Source organism: Panicum virgatum, chromosome 4K (genome assembly GCF_016808335.1).
Source record: "Panicum virgatum strain AP13 chromosome 4K, P.virgatum_v5, whole genome shotgun sequence".
NCBI classification, from domain to species: Eukaryota; Viridiplantae; Streptophyta; class Magnoliopsida; order Poales; family Poaceae; genus Panicum; species Panicum virgatum.
In genome coordinates, this window is record NC_053139.1 from 43,508,330 (window position 1) to 43,529,224 (window position 20,895).

The 20,895-nt window shown below is 46.5% G+C and overlaps 1 protein-coding gene and 1 long non-coding RNA gene across 2 annotated transcripts; both read left to right on the top strand.

The window, feature by feature from the left end:
- The first annotated feature begins 3,149 nt into the window (after positions 1-3,149).
- Positions 3,150-5,641, top strand: LOC120705237. Its single transcript, XR_005687846.1, has 3 exons — positions 3,150-3,302; positions 3,398-3,555; positions 5,478-5,641. It is a non-coding gene; the product is annotated as an uncharacterized LOC120705237 (long non-coding RNA).
- An 8,222-nt stretch (positions 5,642-13,863) lies between these two features.
- Positions 13,864-16,031, top strand: LOC120702262. The gene is made up of 2 exons (XM_039985982.1): positions 13,864-13,888; positions 15,148-16,031. The coding sequence occupies exons 1-2, from the start codon at positions 13,864-13,866 to the stop codon at positions 16,029-16,031; spliced, it is 909 nt and encodes a 302-aa protein (XP_039841916.1).
- Positions 16,032-20,895: the final 4,864 nt, after the last annotated feature.

A 20,895-nucleotide genomic window follows, 5' to 3' on the forward strand; every position in this document is an offset into this window, starting at 1 on the left:
CACCAGAAGAACCGATGCTTATAGCATCGATGCATCCGATGGTTGTCGGAAGTTCCGACGCCCTGGCAATGGTGCAAATCTGAGCGTCGAATGGAATCAAGTCAAGTCAACCCTTAGGCACCGGATGAACCGACGGTGTAAAAAGAGGCATCGGTGCATTCAACATACTATGTTCCAGAGACGATGTCAAGCACCCAGAAGTCAAGTCTTCAGCACCGGTTGAACCGACGGTCCATCGGAGCAAGCGTCGGTTCAACGACGTCATCAGAGATGGATCAAGTACAATGGTTACAAGATGATCAAGAGTCACCGGTTAAACCGACACTAAGGCATCGGTTTAACCGATGGGTGCCAGCTCAGCTGCAGAAGCGTCAGAGAAGCCAACGGCTAGTTTTAGTCTATGAGTGACCGGTTGAACCGACGCTACCCTATGCAGAGGCATGGTTCAACCGGTGGTTTGCTGTTTTCTGCAGACCATTGAAGCAACGACTCTCTTGAGTTGGTGGCCTATATATACGCCTCACCCCTACCATTTTGAGTTTGCTGAGTTGCTGGAAGCCATACCCACACCCAAGAACACCTCCAAGCCATCCAAAAGCATAAAGATCAAATTCTTAGTCCTCAGCATAAGCTTTGTGAGTGTTAGTGCTAGGTTAGCTCTTGAGTGAGTGATCAAGCAAGGTTTAGATCCTTGTGCTGTGGTTCTAAAGTAAACCAAAGTTGTATCACGGTGCGCCGGCCTCTTTAGAGCTTTGGTGGCTCTCCGGCAAGTCAACGACCCTCCGGCTTGGTGTGGAGCGGCGTTGACAACATTGTGCGGGGGACGGAGACCCCTCCTTCGTGGGCAATCTCCCTTAGTGAAGATCGGGATCAAGGTGACCGTGATTGTGTTCACGGAAGAGACTTGATTGCCGGGAAGCGATACTCTTTGTGAGTGCTTCAGCAACGTGGATGTAGGGGCGTCTTTATGGCAATCCGAACCACGGGATAAATCTTCGTGTCGAGAGTTTGCTTCCTCTCATCCCTCTTTTTAAGCTTCCGCATTTTATATTGCAACTTGTGAGCCTTTACTTTCATAGAGTAGTATCTTGGTAGGATTGACTATAGGTTGCTAAACTCTTTTGGGATGAGGATTTTACACTAAGGTGAACCGTAGTTGCACATCTAGATAGCTTGTTTTTGTTTTAGTTTTGTGCAAACTAGTTGGAGCTACAGGTTAAAATTTTAGGAGTGTCTAATTCACCTCTTCCTCCTCTTAAACTAGAGCACCCGATCGCTTTCAACCGAGCTAGAGGAGAGAGAACGGTGAGCTTGTCGCTGCATTCGGCGCCGGACTGCACACGCGCTCCAAGACTCCATCACACTGCTGCGTCCCGCCACCTACGCTCTCTCCCCCTTCGCTCCCTCTTCTGATTCCCTTCCCAAGGCACAAACAGTACTGAGCTATCTATTTTCACAAACAGTACACGAGACAAGCTATTGTACATACTGAGCTATAAACTTGTCTCGGAGTGTCTTGGCTTGGCTTATAGCCAAACCTTATTAAACTTGCTCTAAAAATACAGTAGCGCGGCAGCCATGGGATAGCTACACACACTACGAGTTGCTTAACTGATGGACCGGATTAGGCTACAGCTAGCGACACGTAAAACATCAGTCAACTAACTACTCCGATCCTAATGGGGATCAGTACCAGATTTCAAAGCTGTCTCTTTTAAGCATGCAGCAGAATATCCATTTTGTAATTTGTTTGACCCGTCGCATTTCCTTATGACAAGAGCTTGCAGATTGGTAACGACTTGTTAACTATAAAGTGATTCTTTGAATATCCTCTACTACATAAACCATTTGTAAGGGCGGTAAATTAAAACAGCATTTTTGGAGGTGGATGTCGCACCGTCCTTGTTTGGTTAAAAAGAAAGCTAGAGTGAATCCAAAAATAACGGTCCGGCAGGCCGTATCGTGTGCTTTGGACACAAGTGCCGCCGCCTCCTTGCGACCACCCTCTGCTCCTCATCTTGGTCAACACGAACGTTGCTGCCCTCTTCCACACGGCCGACATGTTGGTTTGCAATTTTTTAGTTGATGTTAGCAAATTGTAGCTTAAGATTGGGTTTTTTTTAAGCATGCATCATTGTTACGTGTTAACATTCGATGATTTAGTTACAGATATATTTGTTTGAAAATTTTATACGCGGTTGCAAGGCAGGGACACTCACCAGTTTGTTCAGAAAAATGATGAAATAATTCGACTCCTTTCAGAGAGAAAAAAAATGCAATTCGAACAAATGTAGGCCTGAACTGAATTCGTGTCAACCGCAGCTGTCGGATCAGCGATCGTCGTGCTGCTTGATGCAAGCGAGTGGTCACGTGCCTAGGCGTCGGCCCATGACCCGGCACGGCACGGCTCGAATAGGCACGAGCCGTAGGCTGGTCCAGCAGCTCCACACGGTAGGATTTCACTTTCAGCCCAGCTGGGCCCATTCAGCCCACACTGCACCTCAATCTTGGGTTTTGTCTTCCCTTCTCTCTTACTTATAAGCCTCCCCCGCCGCCGGCAGTCAATTGCATTCGCACACAGCCTCCACCCCGCTCCGCCGCCGCCGCTTTGCCACTGACGCTGCAACCGCTACCGTCGCCATGGGTAAGCCGCGGCATCGCCAATGCATCATTGCATCGAGTTCTAACGGCTCCCCCTATGCCTCCCCCCACCGAACGTAGGGGGTGTTTTGGGAGTTGGCGATCCAACAGTCCCCCTCAAAACTCTCTATAAACATGGGAGTTGAAACTCCCCCTATATAGCCTGAGTTCCAACTCCCCCTATATTCTAATTACACTGTTTCTTCGCGATATTAATCTCGTTTGAATCCCGTAACATGATGATAATGTGTATTATGACAGTACAAATACTGTATGATTTTTTAAATTAAAAAACGATAAATAAATAGTTAGTTAATGAGTGATAGTATATAGAGGGAATATATATGGGGAGAATGGTTGGAGAGAAAGAGTTATAGGAAGAGAAATTTTTTGGAGGGAGGTAGTAAAATATAGTAAATAGTATGTTTGTGGGAGTTGGAGGGGGAAATAGTTAGAGATAGCCTTACTAGTTTCTTGTGGATCTGACGCCTCCGTTGTTGTGCGGCAGGTCTGGTCAAGTTGGACGAGATCCGGAAGAAGAGGAAGCCGGAACTGATGGCGCAGCTAGAGGAGCTCAAGGCGGAGATGAAGAAACTCAAGGAGGAGTGATCTCTCCCCGGCGCCAAGGTCACCGACGGTGCCCCCAACAAGCGGTCCGAGATGTGCGCGCGCCCTCTCTCTTGTTCGCTTGCGCGTCTGTCTATCTTCGGGAATTGATTCTAACCGAGGCGAAATTGAATCTATCTCGGTTGTTCAGCGAGAAATTGCGCCCTTTTCTCGCGGAGATGGCGAAGAAGCATAGGGCGGCGCTGCGGGAGGCGTACAGCAACCGCGAACCCCTCATCCTCCATCTCAACTCCCAAGAAGACCCATGCTGCACCGCCGCATCACCACCAGGTGTTATCATGCTCCCAGGTTGATATACCATGACCAATGCTACTCACTGTATTGCCTGCGGTCTATCACCCTGTTCGCTTGGCTGCTTCTCCAGTCGACTGACTGTATTTTTCTCTCACACCACTCCAGCACCAGCATCCAGCCACCAGCCAGCCAACAGTATTTTCCTCTCACACCACTCCAACACCAGCCACCAGCACCAGCGCAACGAACAGGGTTATGTCAGTATCTGATGGCGTTATTTTTCGTTTGTAAGATGTTTTTTTTAGAGAATATTAATAATAATATAATAGTAGCTGAAATTAGGTGACTGTTTTATTTGGGAACCCATCATAAGATATTCTTGATTATCTGTGACTGGAGGGGTAGCTGTTCTTTTGAAGAGTGTTGTTTCGACGATAGTACTACCTGTTTACTCTTCTTTTGAAGAGTGTTGTTTCTGACGATAGGACTGACTGTTACCTTAGCGGATTAGTGTTTAAAAAGCTGCGCCCAAGGGCTGTGGGGCGATGGATTTTAAGTGGCTGGACGCTTAATCCAAAAGGGTGTTTTTGTTTCTGCTTTTTGCTGCTTTAGTGTGTCGGCTGCACAGCACTGATTCATGTTTCCAATACTTATTCAGTGATTCTTGCATGCTACTGTCTCCTGCATGACAGGAACAGTGGGTAGTGATAGAGGAGGAAAATTGAGATGTATGGAAACTCTATTTAGTAAATATATCGCTGATCGAAACATTCATCCTTGTCAAATTAAAAAATTTACAGTTTATAATGAAGAGTATATACACTTTGCTCTGTTCTCTGCGAAACGCCTAGAAACGCTAGGCAGCGCGTGGGTGCTAGGTGGAGCAGAAGCGCTTGCTTCTCTCTACGGCTTTTTAAGTATTGGTGGTTTTTGCTTAAACATTTTGGATGTGGTAGCAATTCTGCTTGCTGGTGTAATTGGTAATTCAAAGTTGACTCCTTATGCGCTTTTATGAAATTGTTTGTGCATTTCTAGCACTCTTCATGTAAAATGACTGTTATTACCCGCCCCTAACATAGGTTGAAATAGTCGGATCTTTTGAAGACTGTTGTTCCAGATGATAGTAGTGACTGCACTAGTCTTATTAGTTTCTTGACAGCAGATGTTATGTCAAAGTTACCTTAGTAGTTTAGTGTTTAAAAAGCTGCGCCTAAGGTCTCTCATCTAAGCGATTGCTTTTAAGTACCTGGATGCTTAAGCATTCGAAAAGGTGTTTTTTTCCTGCTTTTTGCTGCTTTAGTGTGTCAGTTGCACAGCACCGGTCTGTGTTTCCAATACTTATTCAGTGCTTCTTGCATGCTACTGCCTACTTTGCAGGACAGGAACAGTTGGTAGTGAAGAGGATAAGTGGGAGATGTATGGAAACTGTCTAGTAAATATCTGACTGATTGAAGTACTCGTCCTTGTCAAATTTAAAAATTTACAGTGTATAATGAAGTATATATACACTTGGCTCTCTTTTTTGCGAAATGCCTAGAAATGCTAGGCAGTGGTCTAGTTGCTAGGTGGAGCTAGAGCGCTTTCTCTACCACTTTTTAAAACATTTGTGTTTTTTGCTTAAACATTTTAAATGTGGTAGCAAGTCAGCTTGCCGGTGTAACTGGTATTTCAAAGTTGACACCTTATGCACTGTTATGAAATTGTTTGTGCATTTCTAGCACTCTTCAAGTAAATGGACTGTTTCTAGACAACTATAGTACCCTCAACATAGGTTGAAATAGTGGGATAACATTTTCATGTTGGTATGCCACATTCAATCCACTGTTTTTTAGAACATTGTTTTTCTTATGTTCTGACCTTTTATTTTTCCATTTTTGGAGATACCACTGGTTTTGCATCATACAAATGGGATGGACGTACCTTTTTTTTGTTGGTTTAACCACACTGACGCAACATTTTATTGATTTGTCCCACAGCTTTCTCTGAAGATGGAGTGGTCTCCGAAGGCGCCCAGTTCGTGCGCGCGGTCTTTGACGGCGGCGGTGTCGATACTGTTGTGAATGAACTTTGCAATGTAATGAACACAAAAATGTAGTGGGAATGAGCAGTCTCTTTCATTGATCATTTGGTGCTATTTATAGATTACAAAGGAGATTCCAACGTTAATCCATTCCCGCTCAACCCCACGTCCCACGAACTGAAGTTCGTGGCTCCTTGCCCACGTCCATGGATGGTCGTGGGACTTGACCGTGGGCTGCATGGGCGGGAACGGTTGAGTCTTTTGCGTTTGAATGATTTGGGTGAGATCACCTCTGATTCAAACTTAACACTCCCCCTTGATCGAATCCGAGTCTTGAGATCAAATGAAAATTATTATCTTCCAAAAACCCTGTGGGAAAAAAAGGAAGATTTGAATGGTAGATACTCTATCATAAACTCATGAAGTTTAAGGAGTATTTTATGTCCCTTTGATATCTTTAGAAAAACCCGGTGCGGAAAACAAGAGATAAGACATTGAGATCATGTTAACATTGTCTTATTAAAAACTTTGTATGAGAAAACCTTTATGGAAAAAAAAAACTCATAAAAGAAAAGAGTTCAATGTAATGTGAACAGAGTTAATTTTCAAGAGACGCGCCCCCTGGATCCTGCAACTCTCGAAGCCGTCTCATACAGATCCCTCGAACACATTTTTCAAATGAGGAGGTTGGTAGAGATTTTGTGAAAAGATCGGTGGGATTGTCACAAGATTTTGTCCGCATGACATTTATCTCCCCGCTTTGCTGAAGCTCATGCGGAAAGAGTAATTTGGGAGCATTGTGTTTTGTCATGTTGCTCTTGATATAACCCGCCTGCATCTGTGTAACACAAGCTGCATTATCCTCATAAATAATGGTGGGTGTATTCATGGAACCAATTCCGCATGATTGCTCTATGTGGTTTGGGAACATATCAGATGCAAACCAATTTCTTGTATGTGTGTATGCATAGATGTGTTTGTATAGAGTGCTTTTGTAATTTTTCATAATCAATTCAATATGAATAACAAAATGAGCCCACACTTTCCTCTTGACAAGACCTACAAAAGTGTAATTGAAGTCATGGTCAAAATTTGAAATGTGGCATAGAAAAGTGAGGTTTTTCAAATTCTTAGAAAGTTTTGAACAGTTTTATCTCTAAACCATTAGTCAAACAAACTTTCGCCAAAAACCAAAGTTGTAGGTATTTGAATTCTCTACAACTTTCTTGTTAGTTGCTTTTCAAATTTTCCATATAAAATTTTAACAAAAATAGCCGTCAAACTCTATTTTCTTTTTCTCTCTTCTCTCCGCCCTCTGTTCCTCCCACACGGCGAGCTCGAGCCGTGGAGTGCAGCAGCGCGCCGCGGCGTTCATCACGTTCACCATTCCCCTGTAGCCGTTCCCCGGCGGCCCTGGCACCCTGCGTTCATCACGTCCATGGCTGAAGCAGGCTTCACGAATTGCAAGCGGCGTCGGCACGTACCTGCCTCACATCGGACTTCGAGGCTCACGGTGCAAGCAGCGATGCGCGGCGGCGGCTGCGAGGTCGGCCAAGGGCTTCAACTCCTCATTGCTGATGGCGCCGTCGCTGACTGTGCCTATGATGATAGCCTAGGTGCGCGCTCATGCGTCCACGATTTGCCGGGCATTGCGTTTGGCGTCGCCGGTGCGCATGGCGTGCGACTCCTTGACGACAGACTTGTCGACGGCCGGCCCGGGCAAATGTACCGAAGTCCAGCACGCCGTGGAGCCCGGGGGCGGTGCCGGTGACGCGGCCACCGGCGGCTGCGGGGGCACGGCCAACGCGTGCACGGGCGAGACTGCCGGGATGAGTAGGCCTGTCATCTGTGACTGATTGCCATGGTGATTGTCCCTTCAGCTGAGCCGATTGTGTGAACAGGCAGTCATGCAGGCACGGTGGCTGTGCCTATGAGGTAACTGCAGCGGAGAGCGCTTCCGCCCCCCGCGCTCCGTCGGGCCTCGATCTCGGGCACGGGCGCACGACGGCAGTGCAGCAGCAGCAGCAGAGCCCCAGCTCGAACCGCCGGTATCTGAACGCACAAGTTGTCCTTGAGCCCTTTTTGATGCATTGTACATATACCGTATCCAAGGCATTATGCATGTGAGCCTGGGCTTCATACTTCATGGGCTAATACATGCTTTCAATATGGGCCGGCCCAATTTCAGGACACTGTCGCACGCTTGATTAGTTTCGCAAACTTTTAGGTGGAGACACAGTGATATCGCAAAAAAAAAAGTAGAGATAGAGTGTGATACATTTAGAAAAAAAACACGTGTCTACACACAGAGTTTTTCGAAGTGTTTGTTTGTTAAAAAAATCGTGATATCTGAGTTCTCGCAGCGAGCCAGCGACGAGAAGATTCCCTCCGCAGCACAACCTGCGCATCAGCTAAAGCAGCTGGTGCACGTCATGTTTGTGGACAGACTGACAAGTGATCGAGAGCAGAATTCAACACGAGAGGATGGACAAAAGCAGAGGGGGGGGGGGGGGGGGGGGCGGTGCGTGATGCACCAGAAATAACACCACACGGTTTCCCTTAATCCGCAAAGCATCAAGGTTTATTGACCGGGACAAACCTGCTGATAGCAGGTCGCTCTCACCTGACATACGACCACTCTTTTTTACTTTAGCCCACGCAGCAACAGGGCCTGCCACTACTGGATTTTACTTTTACGGTCTAATAGTAATTAGTATACTGGCACATCTTGCAATTCCTTGATAAAAAAACATCTTGCGATTCCATGGTGAACACAACGGCGCACTCGAGCTAGTTCAATTCCATGGCACGAAGCAGAGCTTGAGGCGGGAACCTGCGAGCCACGGGCGCGAGAGCCAGAAGCCACACGCCCGTAAAAGTGTAAAAGTTGAGCTGCAATTTCAATCTAGAAAAATTCAAAAAAAATTAACAAACTCAAAGTGTAAAAGGCACTAGAAGACAATTTTGTCTTGTAGTGGACTTGCATATAGAATTTGTTGTTTTTATATGAATTTTTATAAAATAATTTTTCATCTCAACTTTTGACACAAAATACATCTAATGACGTACTATCGATGCACATCGTTTGAAAGTTTTTGGGTAGTTGCAATTAAAAATTTTAAATGAGTTTTTAAATTTCCACCGAAAAAATAGTTTGCACCGAATATTTTATCACGGATTCCACACCAGATGAAAGTGTCGCGGATTCCACACGAACGTAAGGGAGAGGCGCGCACGGACAACGGACATGACACGGATGCGCAGTTGCGCTGTTGGGCGTCGACGATCGCGACGTCCGGTCCCGCCAGCCGCCACCCAGTGACGCCATGACGCCCACGGTGACGCCGTCCGAACCATGACGCCCACGGTGACGCCATCCGATCCCTGGTATGAAAAAAATAAACTGGTGGCATGCTCTTCCCCTTTCGCGGGAGGCTTTTTGTTAGTGTGTTGGCTTCTAATCTCTTAATTTATTTTACAGCACAGAATTATTTCTATCTGCAAAAATTATTTAGTGTTTAGCAGAGAACCAACTCTGAGAGGTTTGCCAAATGCCCCCTAATCCTTCTGTGGATGCACAGTGTCGCGGCGATGACCCGGAAAGCAATGTTTAGGATGACGCTCTACGCTGCGCTCTTTCCGAACCGAACGGTTTCAACGCAAACGAAAACAAAGCAAATGTTTTTAAGATGGCGTGCTTATATTCTGAATGTTCTCGTGTCTAGAACCCTAAATATATAATTATTATGGCTGTCAAAAGCAAGTAGCATTATTATCATTATCCGTGTTGCTGGAAGCTGGAAGGCGATGTCTTTGGAGAAATATTCGGTGCAAACCATCTTCAACGACAATAACGGCTCGCCGGTAAACCCAAGTTTCTTGGCCTGTTATATTCAACGACAATAACAGCTTGCTAGTAAACCCAAGTTTCTTGGTCTCGCCGGGTGAAACTGCTCAGTATGGACAGACAATGACGGCGCTCTTATGCTCAGCATGACCGCTCAGGTGTGAAATGTATCTTCATGATTACAAGAGCCTCGAAAGCATCTCAGATTCTGAATTCGACTTTTTATAGGAGCTAATATTCTAGTATTTAACGGCATTACAATTTGTTAGTTGTACCTTGTAATTTTGAAAGAAAAAAAGATGATGGGCCCTAGAAGCAGCGTGGGCCGCCAATTATCACGTAGGCGCTTGCATACTTTTGTCAGCTATCAAACCAGAAACTATGCAAACATAAATATGCAAAGGGAGATTTAAACTTAAAAATTCATAAATCTTGATCTGAGCATCTAAATTAAATTTGAGTTGCACCGTTGGATTTCCTTCAATAAGATCTTCAAAATAAGATTGCACTTGACCGTATTTTAGTAAAAAATTTAAATATTTTTTATTAAGCTGAAATATATTTTTAGTAAACATGTCTGCGTAGAACAATGCTAGGAACTCACGGGAAAAAAATTACACCTGGAACAATTAACATGAACGAACCGAACAACAGTGTACATATCTGGAATAAATTATATAGGAACTCATAGAACAAAGATATGTACACAAGGAGCAAAAATTATACAAACTTATATTTGTACACCTTGGAAAGATCATATGAACTCGTGGAATAAATATTTATACATCTAGAAAAATGATATGAACTTGGAAACAAATATTTGTACACTCGCAGCAAATTGTATGAATTTATAGAACAGTTTGTATACTGGAACAAATAATATATGGATAAACAGCAGCTTTTATAATCTATAAAAAATTCAAATAGATAAAGTTAAGCATAGAAAGTAAGGGAGGAGTGTAAACTAAACAAGAATAAAATAAAACGATAGGTAATAAATAGATAAATAATTTAATATGAACTAGAAATGTAAAGTAAAATAATTATTATATATAAATGAGGATAAACCACAACCACAACCACAACAGTAACATAGCCTTTTGTACCAAGCAAATTGGGATAGACTAGAGATGAAACCAAAAAAACAAAGGTTACGGTTCAGGTATGTTGATAGCTAATCTCCGAGCGCTCCTATCCAAAACTACCTCTTTAGAGATATTTCACTCCTTAAAGCCTCTCTTAACCGACTCATCCCAGTCAGTTTAGGTCTACATGTACCCCTCTTTACATTATCGTCCCACTTTAAAACCCCACTACGCACCGGCATCTCAGAAGGCCTCATTTGGACAGTGGCAAAGCCAGCCCAGGAAATGACCTAGACGGAGTTGTGCCTGGGCCTGGCGCGCCAGACCGCTGGATGGCCGGAGCGAGGCGCCGAGGTGGGCTGCAGCCTGCAGGCACGGGCGCACGGGGACGGCCGTACGTGGGGAGGCTTGCTGCAGGCGAGGTGGCGATGCGGGTTGTTGGCGCCCGCACGGGATCCGTTGGCGGCCAACGCGGTAGGCGGGTGCGGAGGCGGGCAATTCGGGGGGCGGGGTTGCAGGATAGCAGGACGGGCGGGCAGACGACCGAGGGCAGATGGCGTCTCGGCGTCTGGATGTCTGGACGCTGGGGGCTGGGCAGACTGTCGCTGGGCGCCTGGGCCGCAGGCCGCAGCCCACTCGGCCTGACGGCCCACAACGCCTACGAAGTGCTCTCGTGGTCTCGCCCAATCCGAGTCTTCGAGGGACGCCGCCGCACCATCGTTCGCCCTACGCTCGCCGGAGTTGTGCTTGACTGCTTGAGAATGGAGATATGTTATGGATCTCGCCTAGAGGGACCTAGGGCGGTCGCCCTAGTGGTGGCTCCGCCTCTGCCTTTGGACATGTCTAACCATCTCAACCGATGTTGGACAAGTTTCTCCTCAATTGGTACCACCCGACTCTATCCCGAATAACTTTATTCTGGACTCTATCTCTTCTTGTGTGCTCGCAAAAACACCACAACATCCGCATCTCTGCTACGCTCATCAATTGCTGGACATGTCACCATTTCGTAGACTAACATTCAACATTTTATAACATCACCGGGCGAATCGCTATCATATAGAACTTACCTTTTAACTTTTGTGGCACCCTCCTATCTTAATTTATTTGGTTTATCCTCTGTGGCAGAGGATAAACCAAATAACTTAAAATACTAAAAAGAAGATAAAAAAGAAGCATCAAATATTAATATATTCTAACACTAATGCACATAATTTTTTTTTTAAAAAGACACATATTGGACCAGATCAGTCTCACCGCGACGTATAGCACCCCGCACATGGGATTAGTTCGAGAAGCAGATTGTACTCCTTTTGTAGAAACAACCTCCCACTCTACTAAAAATCGCATAATTGATCTTGACGCCAAAAGCAGTAAACGAAGCTACTTTTTGCACATAATAGTCGCTTGAAAAACAAAATACTATATTATTAGAATGGTAGTTTTAATCATTTAAGTCCTGGCACATATTTTTTTTTGAGGGGGATGTCCTGGCACATATGACTGACACTTAGAAATAACAACAATAGAAAAAATAACTTCATTGAATTGGCCTACAACCAGTATTGGGCTGGGTCTCGCTCTCGGCCATGCCAGGAGTGGTGGTTGGGCGCAGTTTTTTTATTTTTATATTTTTCAATTTTGTTTTTTATAAAAATATATTTTCATTTTCAAAATTTACAAAAATATACCCGGCCGCCCAGCTGCCGGGCGGCCGGAATCCGGTCGCCCTACTGCGGGGCAGCATGGGCTTTTATGCAAAAATTTTCGCGGAAAATTTGCGCGCCGGCCCCTGGAGGACCGGGCGCCCGGTAGAGGGGCGGCCGCCCCCCCAGGCCGCCCGGCAGTGGGGCGGCAGGTCCTGGCCACTCGCCAGCAGGGTGACTGGCTCCCCCACCCTTATATAAGGGTTGGCTGGTCCCCCCACCCCTCATTTACATCACTAAAATTCCAGAAACCAAGAAAAGAGAGGGAGGGAGGGAGAGAGATGCGAAGCCCTGCCGGATTTTCGAGCCGGCGACTGCAGGTAACCAAAATTCTTCTACGCTTTACAAATAGCGTAGGGGCTTTACAAATAGCCGGCGACAAGAAGAATTTTGGTTACCTGTAGTCGCCGGCTCAAAAATTCGGCAGGGCTTCGCCTCTCTCCCTCCCTCCTCTCTTTCTTTTTTTTTGGATTTTTAGTGAGGCAAATGAGGGGTGGGGTGGCAGCCAAACCCTTATATAGCAGAGGGGGGAGGCGGCCGCCCCGCTGCCGGGCGGCCGGTGCCCGCCGCCTCGCTGCCGGGCGGCCTGGGGGACGGCCGCCCCGGTGCCGCGCGACCGGTCCTCCAGGGGCTCGGGCGCAAATTTTCCGCGAAACTTTTTGCAGAAAAGCCCCGGCCGCCCGGCAGCGGGGCGGCCAGATGCCGGCCGCCCGGCAACGGGGCGACCGGGGTATATTCCTGTGAATTTCGAAAACAAAAATATATTTTTGTAAAAAACGAAATTGAAAAATATAAAAATTAAAAAAAACCGCGTGGTTGGGCCAGTGAAGCTGATACGGGTGTAATTGGAGGCCTGGAAAACGGAGGTAGTGGCCCAGTATCTCAAAGTGGTGGACTTTCAATTCGCACAAACACGCGGGAACACTCAGCACGTAGCCACGTACTGACTTCCGACTCCAACCACACTTCCTGAAACGCTCTTGAAAAAGTGAGAACAGAGGGAAGACTTGATAATGGGTAGCTACTGTTTACTGTGACGTTCGCATCTTGCCTGCATGTGTGCTTACAGCTGAACTGAACAAGAGACAAACCTGACCATAATTCGCACCAACACACATTCGGAGTAGTATAAGGGCCTACACAGCTACCAGTGACATCGCCCTCACACACTACAACATAACACTACACTGGATAAACACCTGGCAATTCCATGCCGAACACAAGGTCTACGACCAGCAATCATCGTCAGAGAACTCAGAGACAGTCAGGCAGACCAGCAGAGCAAGCTGGAAAAAGACTCCGGCAAAGTACACCGCAGTGTTAGTTTGATCTCAGACCCACCCAACGGTTGGGTCAACCCCAAATCTCACGCTCTGATCGGGGGCGTGCAATCAACTCGTGATTGACGGCCCCCGTCGCGCAGCGCCAAATAAAAGCAAGGGTGGGGGCTGGAGGCACGCACGCCAATGTTCGCCGTGTCCTCTAAACCCACCAACATTTCGCGATCCGATCTGCGAGGGTGCTGAAGCGACGGGAAGAGCCGTCAACCTCGCCGTCCCGCCACCTCTGCATCACCACCCCGGCATCCCTCGTCCACGACTCCGGCCCGACCACCTCGATGCCGTCCCTGCGCTGCGACGTCGTCGTCCTTGCGCTGTCAACCACCACTACACCGAGCTCTTTGACGCTGACCACAGCATCCCGATGGCCAACAACGCCGAAGCTTCTGGTCTGCACATCTTCCCCGTCTCTATCTACTTCTCGTACACTAGGACCAAAGTTTCTCACTTTGTACTCGATTCATGCAAGTTAATAGAGTAGCACCCACTGATCTATGCCTAGACGATCCATAAGTTCTAACATTGGTATCAGTCGCCTAGATCTAGAGCGTAGATCCAGTTTGGGTTAGAATCACAGAAGGAGATAGAAACGAATTCGAACCGAATCGAATCGAAGCAAGAAATGCAAACCCTAGCAAGAGTAAGGGCCAAGGGACCTACCTGGTCTTTGCGCCGCATCCACCACCAGCTCCTAGCCTTGCGGGAAAGACACCTCGATGCGCCGTCTCACCGGCACTCACCGCCTCCGCGCGGGTGAGACCCGAGCCGCCTCTGCGCGCGGGCTCGGGGGCCAAGGGCACTACCGCCAGGCCACTCGACGGCGGCGCGCTCGCGCACGTGCGAGTGCGCGCGCCGGCAAGGGGGTGCAGCGGCGGCGCCGGCCATCCTCCTCCGGCGAGCCACAGAGGGCCGCCGCCGCTCGTCACCGAGAAATAAGGGGGAGGAGGAGAGAAATGACGTTAGGGTTTCAAGGGACCGCCGGCTCCTGGTTTTGTTCGGGCGAATGGACCGGGCGGCTGTCGGATTTGATCCGACGGTCACCAGCGACCGACTGGCAGATGGGCCGGATTTGGCCCAGGCTGGGGACAGGATTCCCGGCCCAGGCACAGGTTGGGGCCTGGGGCGCGGGGTGCCCCGTCCGCATGAGCAGGCTGGCGGTTTTTGGGCCGCCGAGCCGAGAAGATTTGGCCCGCGAGTTTATTTAGTTTCATCTTTTTCAGAAGCACATTTTGTTATTTCAAGTCTAGTTTTCTCTCTAATTAATTCTGCACCAACATGATTAATTATTTAGAGAGTAGATAAGTTCAGTTAGAGGCTTCTGAATAAGAATAAGATTATTCTCACATTTCTGCTGCTATGTTTATGTTTATCCTCTAATTAATTTAGAACCAACGGGACATTTTAATTAGAGGGGTAAGTGTTTTCATGAATAAGTTAATTATGATATTGTTATTTTCTGACCAAAGTTGATTATAGCAATATTGTAATGTTATTCAATTGAGTTTTCATGCATTTATTCTATTTCTGCCCAATGGTGACTTAGAATTAATATAGCAAGTTAATTGTATGTCTTAATTTTGACCAACATTAAATTAAGATATACAATTATTATTATATTGAAGTTCTCACTTTTCTGATTTTGTTTCAGGCTCCAACCCCATGAACCTCATCTCAAACATTGAGCCTCTTAATAGAGGAAACTACAGCAAGTCGGCAGAGCAAGTTGAGATGGCACTTGCAGACATTGACTTAGCTATTACCACACCGTGTCCCACAGCTCCTGTGGAACCAGTGAGGGGTGATAGTGAGACTGCTGGTGATTGGCAGGAAAGAGAAAGGGCACATGTTGTTGTGCAAATGAAGTATGATCTAGAGAAAGCTAAGTGGACCTCATCCAACCGCAAGTGCTTGATGGTAATCAAGAGTTCCATAGTGGACACCATAAGGGGAGCAATCCTAGATGCTCCCACTGCAGTTGAGTATTTGAAGAAAGTGGAGAGTCAATTTGTTGGCTCTTCAAAAGCTTATGCTCATACTCTGATTCAGAGGTTGGTTGTTAGCAAGTACATTGGTGGGGGCATAAAAGAGCATATTCTGAAGATGAGTAACATGGCATCTAAGCTTTATGTGGAAATGAAGCTTCCAGCTCCTTTCATTGTCCACTTGGTTCTAGCTTCCTTGCCAAGAGAGTTTGAGACTTTTGTTGTTAACTACAACATCAGTCCAGAGCAGTGGGATTTGGAGAAGCTCATTGCTATATGTGTGCAGGAAGAGGAAAGGCTTAAGGCTTCACATGGTGACTCTCTCAGTTTTGTGAAGCACAACAACAAGAGAAAGGACTTTCAAGATAAGGTCGCTAAACCACAGGGGAAACCTCGGTGGGAGAAAGGCTCTTCTTCTCATGCACCCAGCAAGGCTCCAAAGAAAGATCAGCCACCAGCAGAAAAGGATGAGTGCTACTGGTGCCGCTCAAAGGAGCATCGGAAGAAAGACTGCCCAGCATTCCTGAAACACTGCATCAAGAAAAGGTGAGGAAGATTTAGTTACATTCATAGATGAAACTCTGTATTTTAGTGATGAAAAATCTACTTGGTGGATTGACTCAGGTGCAACTGTTCATGTTGTCAATTCTTTATAGGGTATAAGTACGAGGAGGACCCTACAAAGAGGAGAAAGATGGCTTAAGGTGGCCAATGGAGTTAGAGCCGATGCTGAAGCAATTGGAGTTCTCACATTAGATTTAAGCAATGGCTCTAAACTCGTTTTGAATAATGTTCTTTATGTACCCTCTTTGTCTAGAAACTTAATTTCAGTCTCATGTTTGGCGGATGATGGTTATGATTGCTATTTTGGCAAAGAACTATGTGAGATTCAGTTTAATAATAAGTGTGTTGGTCTCGCCTTCCGACGAGACAAACTTTATATGTTGTCCATGCATGAGAATGTGAATGTTGTATACAATGATAGTAATATTGTATGCAATAGTGAGCCTTCCTCGTCTATGAATGGAAAGAATAAGCGCAAACGATGCGATAGCAAGACGTCAGCGAAATTATGGCACTGTCGTTTAGGCCATATTTCGAGGGGGAGAATTGAGCGTTTGATTAAAGAAAATATCCTCCATCCATTAGATTTTTCAGATGTAGAGTATTGCATCGATTGCATTAAGGGAAAATATGTTAAGCAAATAAAGAAAGGAGCCAAATGTAGTGCAGAGGTTTTGGAGATAGTACACACAGACATCTGTGGTCCATTTCCCATAAAGTCTGTGGACGGTTATGATTCATTCATAATGTTTACAGATGATTATTCGCGTTATGGCTACATTTATCCAATCAAAGAAAGATCAGAGGCATTGGATAAATTCAAAATATTCAAGGCTGAAGTAGAAAATCAGCACAACTTAAAGATAAAGATAGTAAGATCCAACCGTGGAGGTGAGTACTACGGTCGACATACCCCATATGGCCAAGCTCCTGGACCTTTTGCGAGGTTTCTACAGGAAAATGGAATAGTAGCCCAGTATTCTACACCGGGCGAACCTCAGCAGAATGGAGTAGCTGAAAGACGTAACCGTACCTTAATGGATATGGTGAGAAGAATGATGAGTTACTCCACGTTACCGATTAATTTGTGGATGGAGGCGTTAAAAACCGCCATCCATATCCTTAATCGTGTACCGAGCAAGTCGGTGCCTAAAACGCCGTATGAGTTATGGACAGGGAGAAAACCCGCATTAAGTTATTTACATGTGTGGGGTTGTCCAGCAGAAGCGAAAATATTTAACCCAAATATTGGGAAGCTAGATCCTAAGACAGTTAGTTGCCATTTCATTCGCTATCCAGAAAAGTCAAAAGGTTATCGTTTCTACTGTCCAGATAGACACACAAAGTTTGTGGAAACGAGACATGCTATCTTTTTGGAGGAACAGATGGTCAGGGGGAACATGGTACCACGAGAAATTGATCTTGAGGAGAAGAGGGTCTATGCGCCCACTCCAATGATTCAGGAACCATTTTTCTCTGTACCTGTTGTTGTTGCACCAGCAGTACATGATACTGTAGTGCCGGCACCTGTTGTTAGTTCTCCAGTTGTGGCAATTAATGAGAATGAGGAACCTATCCTTCAGGATCCGTTAGAACCAGTTGCCGCAAATGAGGGGGAGGAACAGCAGCCCCAAGTGCATGTAGAGGAAGTGCCAGTAGTCGAGGCCCCTAGAAGGTCTCAACGAGTAAGAAAGCGTGCTATTTCAGATGATTATGAAGTTTATAATAGCGAGGAAGTTCAAATGGAGAGTGATCCCGCTTCATTTGAAGAAGCCATGAGGAGCACTCACTCATCTGAATGGCTAGAGGCTATGAAAGATGCAATGAGGTCTATGAGCACCAACGGTGTTTGTGATTTAGAAGAAATTCCTAAAGGAGCCAAAACAGTAGGCTGGAAGTGGGTCTACAAGACGAAATGTGACTCCAAAGGGAATGTAGAAAGATATAAAACGCGACTTGTGGCAAAAGGCTTCACACAGAGAGAAAGAATATATTATAATGAGACATTTTCTCCTGTCTCATGCAAGGATTCCTTCAGAATCATAATGGCGCTAGTGGCACACTATGACTTAGAGTTGCATCAAATGGATGTGAAAACGGCATTCCTAAACGGGGATCTTTATGAGAATGTTTACATGGCACAACCCAAAGGTTTTGTCGTGGAAGGAAAAGAAAGGATGGGATGCCGCCTAAAGAAATCCATTTATGGATTAAAGCAAGCCTCTAGACAGTGGTATTTAAAATTTGATGAGACTGTAAGAAATTTTGGGTTCAAAGAAAATGAGGAGGACAATTGCATTTATGCAAAGTTTAAGAACGGAAAATATATTTTCCTTATTCTGTATGTAGACGATATTCTACTTGCCAGCAGTGATATTAATCTACTAAGGAGACAAAGAAATTCTTGTCCTCCAAGTTCGATATGAAAGATCTTGGTGAAGCATCATTTGTTCTAGGAATTGAGATTCACCGAGATAGAAAAAAGAGGTTTTTAGGATTATCGCAGAATGCATACATAGAAAAAGTACTAAAGAAATATGGTATGCATGCGAGTAAGCCAACACCTGCTCCTATAGTCAAGGGCGATAGTTTTGGGAAATTTCAGTGTCCCAAAAATCAGTATGAGATAGATCAGATGAAAGTGGTACCATATGCTTCTGCTGTAGGAAGCCTACAGTATGCTCAAGTATATACTCGCCCTGACTTAGCTTATGTTACCGGGGTACTTGGTAGATTCCAAAGTAATCCAGGGATAGAGCACTGGAAAATGGTTAAGAAAGCTTTGCGGTATTTGCAAGGCACAAAAGGCCTCATGTTGACATATAGGAGATCTGATTCCCTGCAAGTAGAGGATTATTCAGACTCAGACTTTGTGGGAGATATAGATGATAGAAAATCCACGTCAGGTTATGTATTTACTCTCGCAGGTGGAGCTATATCGTGGAAAAGCTCCAAACAGTCAGTTACTGCATCATCTACGATATATGCCGAGTTTGTAGCATGTTATGAGGCCTCGAGGCAGGTTAAATGGCTAAAGAAATTCATACCCGGTTTGAAAGTGGTCGACAGTATAGAGAGACCAATTAAGATGTACTGCGACAATGAGCCCGCAGTATTTTACGCTCATAACAACAAGTCAAGTGGTGCTGCCAAACACATTAACATTAAGTTTTATGTTGTTAAAGAGCAAATCAAGGATCATACCATTAGTCTTGAGTATATAAGCACAAGGAGGATGTTAGCGGATCCGCTCACAAAAGGCCTCCCACCCAATGTGTTCAGAGAATACTTAGCCGGCATGGGTTTAAGGGAAGGCCTATGATTCCTGGACAGTAAGGGCCCAAAAGTTAAGTTTCTGTTCCAAGTAGAAAGGTGCGTTGTGGCTGTTAATCCAATGGTATTAACCATTGCGACGAGGCATGCTCTATGCATTTATCTATGATGGGATGGAATGTGAGTAGTAAGAAAGTAAGTTGAGATCAAGGGGAACAATGTTAGTTTGATCTCAGACCCACCCAACGGTTGGGTCATTCCCAAATCTCGCGCCCTGATCGGGGGCACGCAATCAACTCGTGATTGACGGCCCCCGTCGCGCAGTGCCAAATAAAAGCAAGGGTGGGGGCTGGAGGCACGCACGCCAAGGTTCGCCGTGTCCTCTAAATCCACCAACATTTCGCGATCCGATTTGCGAGGGCGCTGAAGCGATGTGAAGCACCGTCAACCTTGCCGTCCCGCCGCCTCTGCATCAGCACCCCGGCATCCCTCGTCCACGACTCCGGCCTGACCACCTCGACGCCGTCCCTACACTGCGAGGTCGTCGTCCCTGCGCCGTCAACCACCACTACACCGAGCTCTTCGATGCCCACCACAGCATCCCGATGGCCAACAACGCCGAAGCTTCTGGTCTGCGCATCTTCCCCCTCTCTATCTAGTTCTCGTACATAGGATCAAAGTCTCTCACTTTGTACTCGATTCATGCAAGTTAAAGTTAATAGAGTAGCACCCACTGATCTTTGCCATGCAAGTTAAAGTTAATAGAGTAGCACCCACTGATCTATGCCTAGACGATTCGTAAGTTCTAACACGCAGCGTATACCACGGCTGTCGAGCTAGTTCCAGATCAGGGCGAAGCAATGCTTGAGGACGGCGTTGGCCATGGTGGCGCCGACCAATGCGGCCCGCGGGAACCGGTTCGCCGCGGGCACGAGAGACAGGAAGCACACGCCAAGCAGCCAGATGAGGAGGCCGAGGAAGGCCAGGGAGGCGCTCGCGCCGTGGTTCCCCACTGCCGACATGGCGGCGGCCGCGCCCAGCGGCAGCACCACGCGCGCGGCGTCGAGGAGGAGATGCTCCAGCCGCTCCCGCTCGCCTGCGACGACTACGGCCTCCCTAAGCTGGGCCGCCATTGGTGACTGCTTCGCCTCAATTTCGAGCGAGCTCAGCTCCGGCGGCTTGGCTCTGGCTCTGGCTCTGGCTCTGGCCGGGGCTTTGCTGGTGGCGGGAGTGATCGAAAAGGCGCCTATATATAGGTGTCTGTTCGACATGGAGCGTCGGGGGATTAGGGAGCCAGGGGATCGGAGATGGGTCCGCGTTGTCTCCCCAGCGGGCAACCGGCTCCATTATTTTGAGCTTCCAATCGCGCTCGCCCTGCAAGCGTACTAGCAGGAGACCAGGAGTTTACTTGTGTTTGGTCTGGGGCCCTGGTCTTCATACTCTAGATTTTCTCGGCCTGCTCATGCAAATACTCTGTGGACTTGACCTCTGATGCAGTGATGCTGCCAGACAGCAAGCACAATTCAGTTGATAATTTGGGGATAAATGTTTTCTTTTTAATTCCAGTGAGGGGTGTT

Excerpts from the sequence above, each read along its gene's own strand:
- LOC120702262 (XM_039985982.1), top strand. The coding sequence starts at position 13,864 with ATGGCCAACAACGCCGAAGCTTCTG. Across the intron at positions 13,889-15,147 it reads CAACAACGCCGAAGCTTCTG|GCTCCAACCCCATGAACCTC; the intron begins GTCTGCACATCT and ends ATTTTGTTTCAG.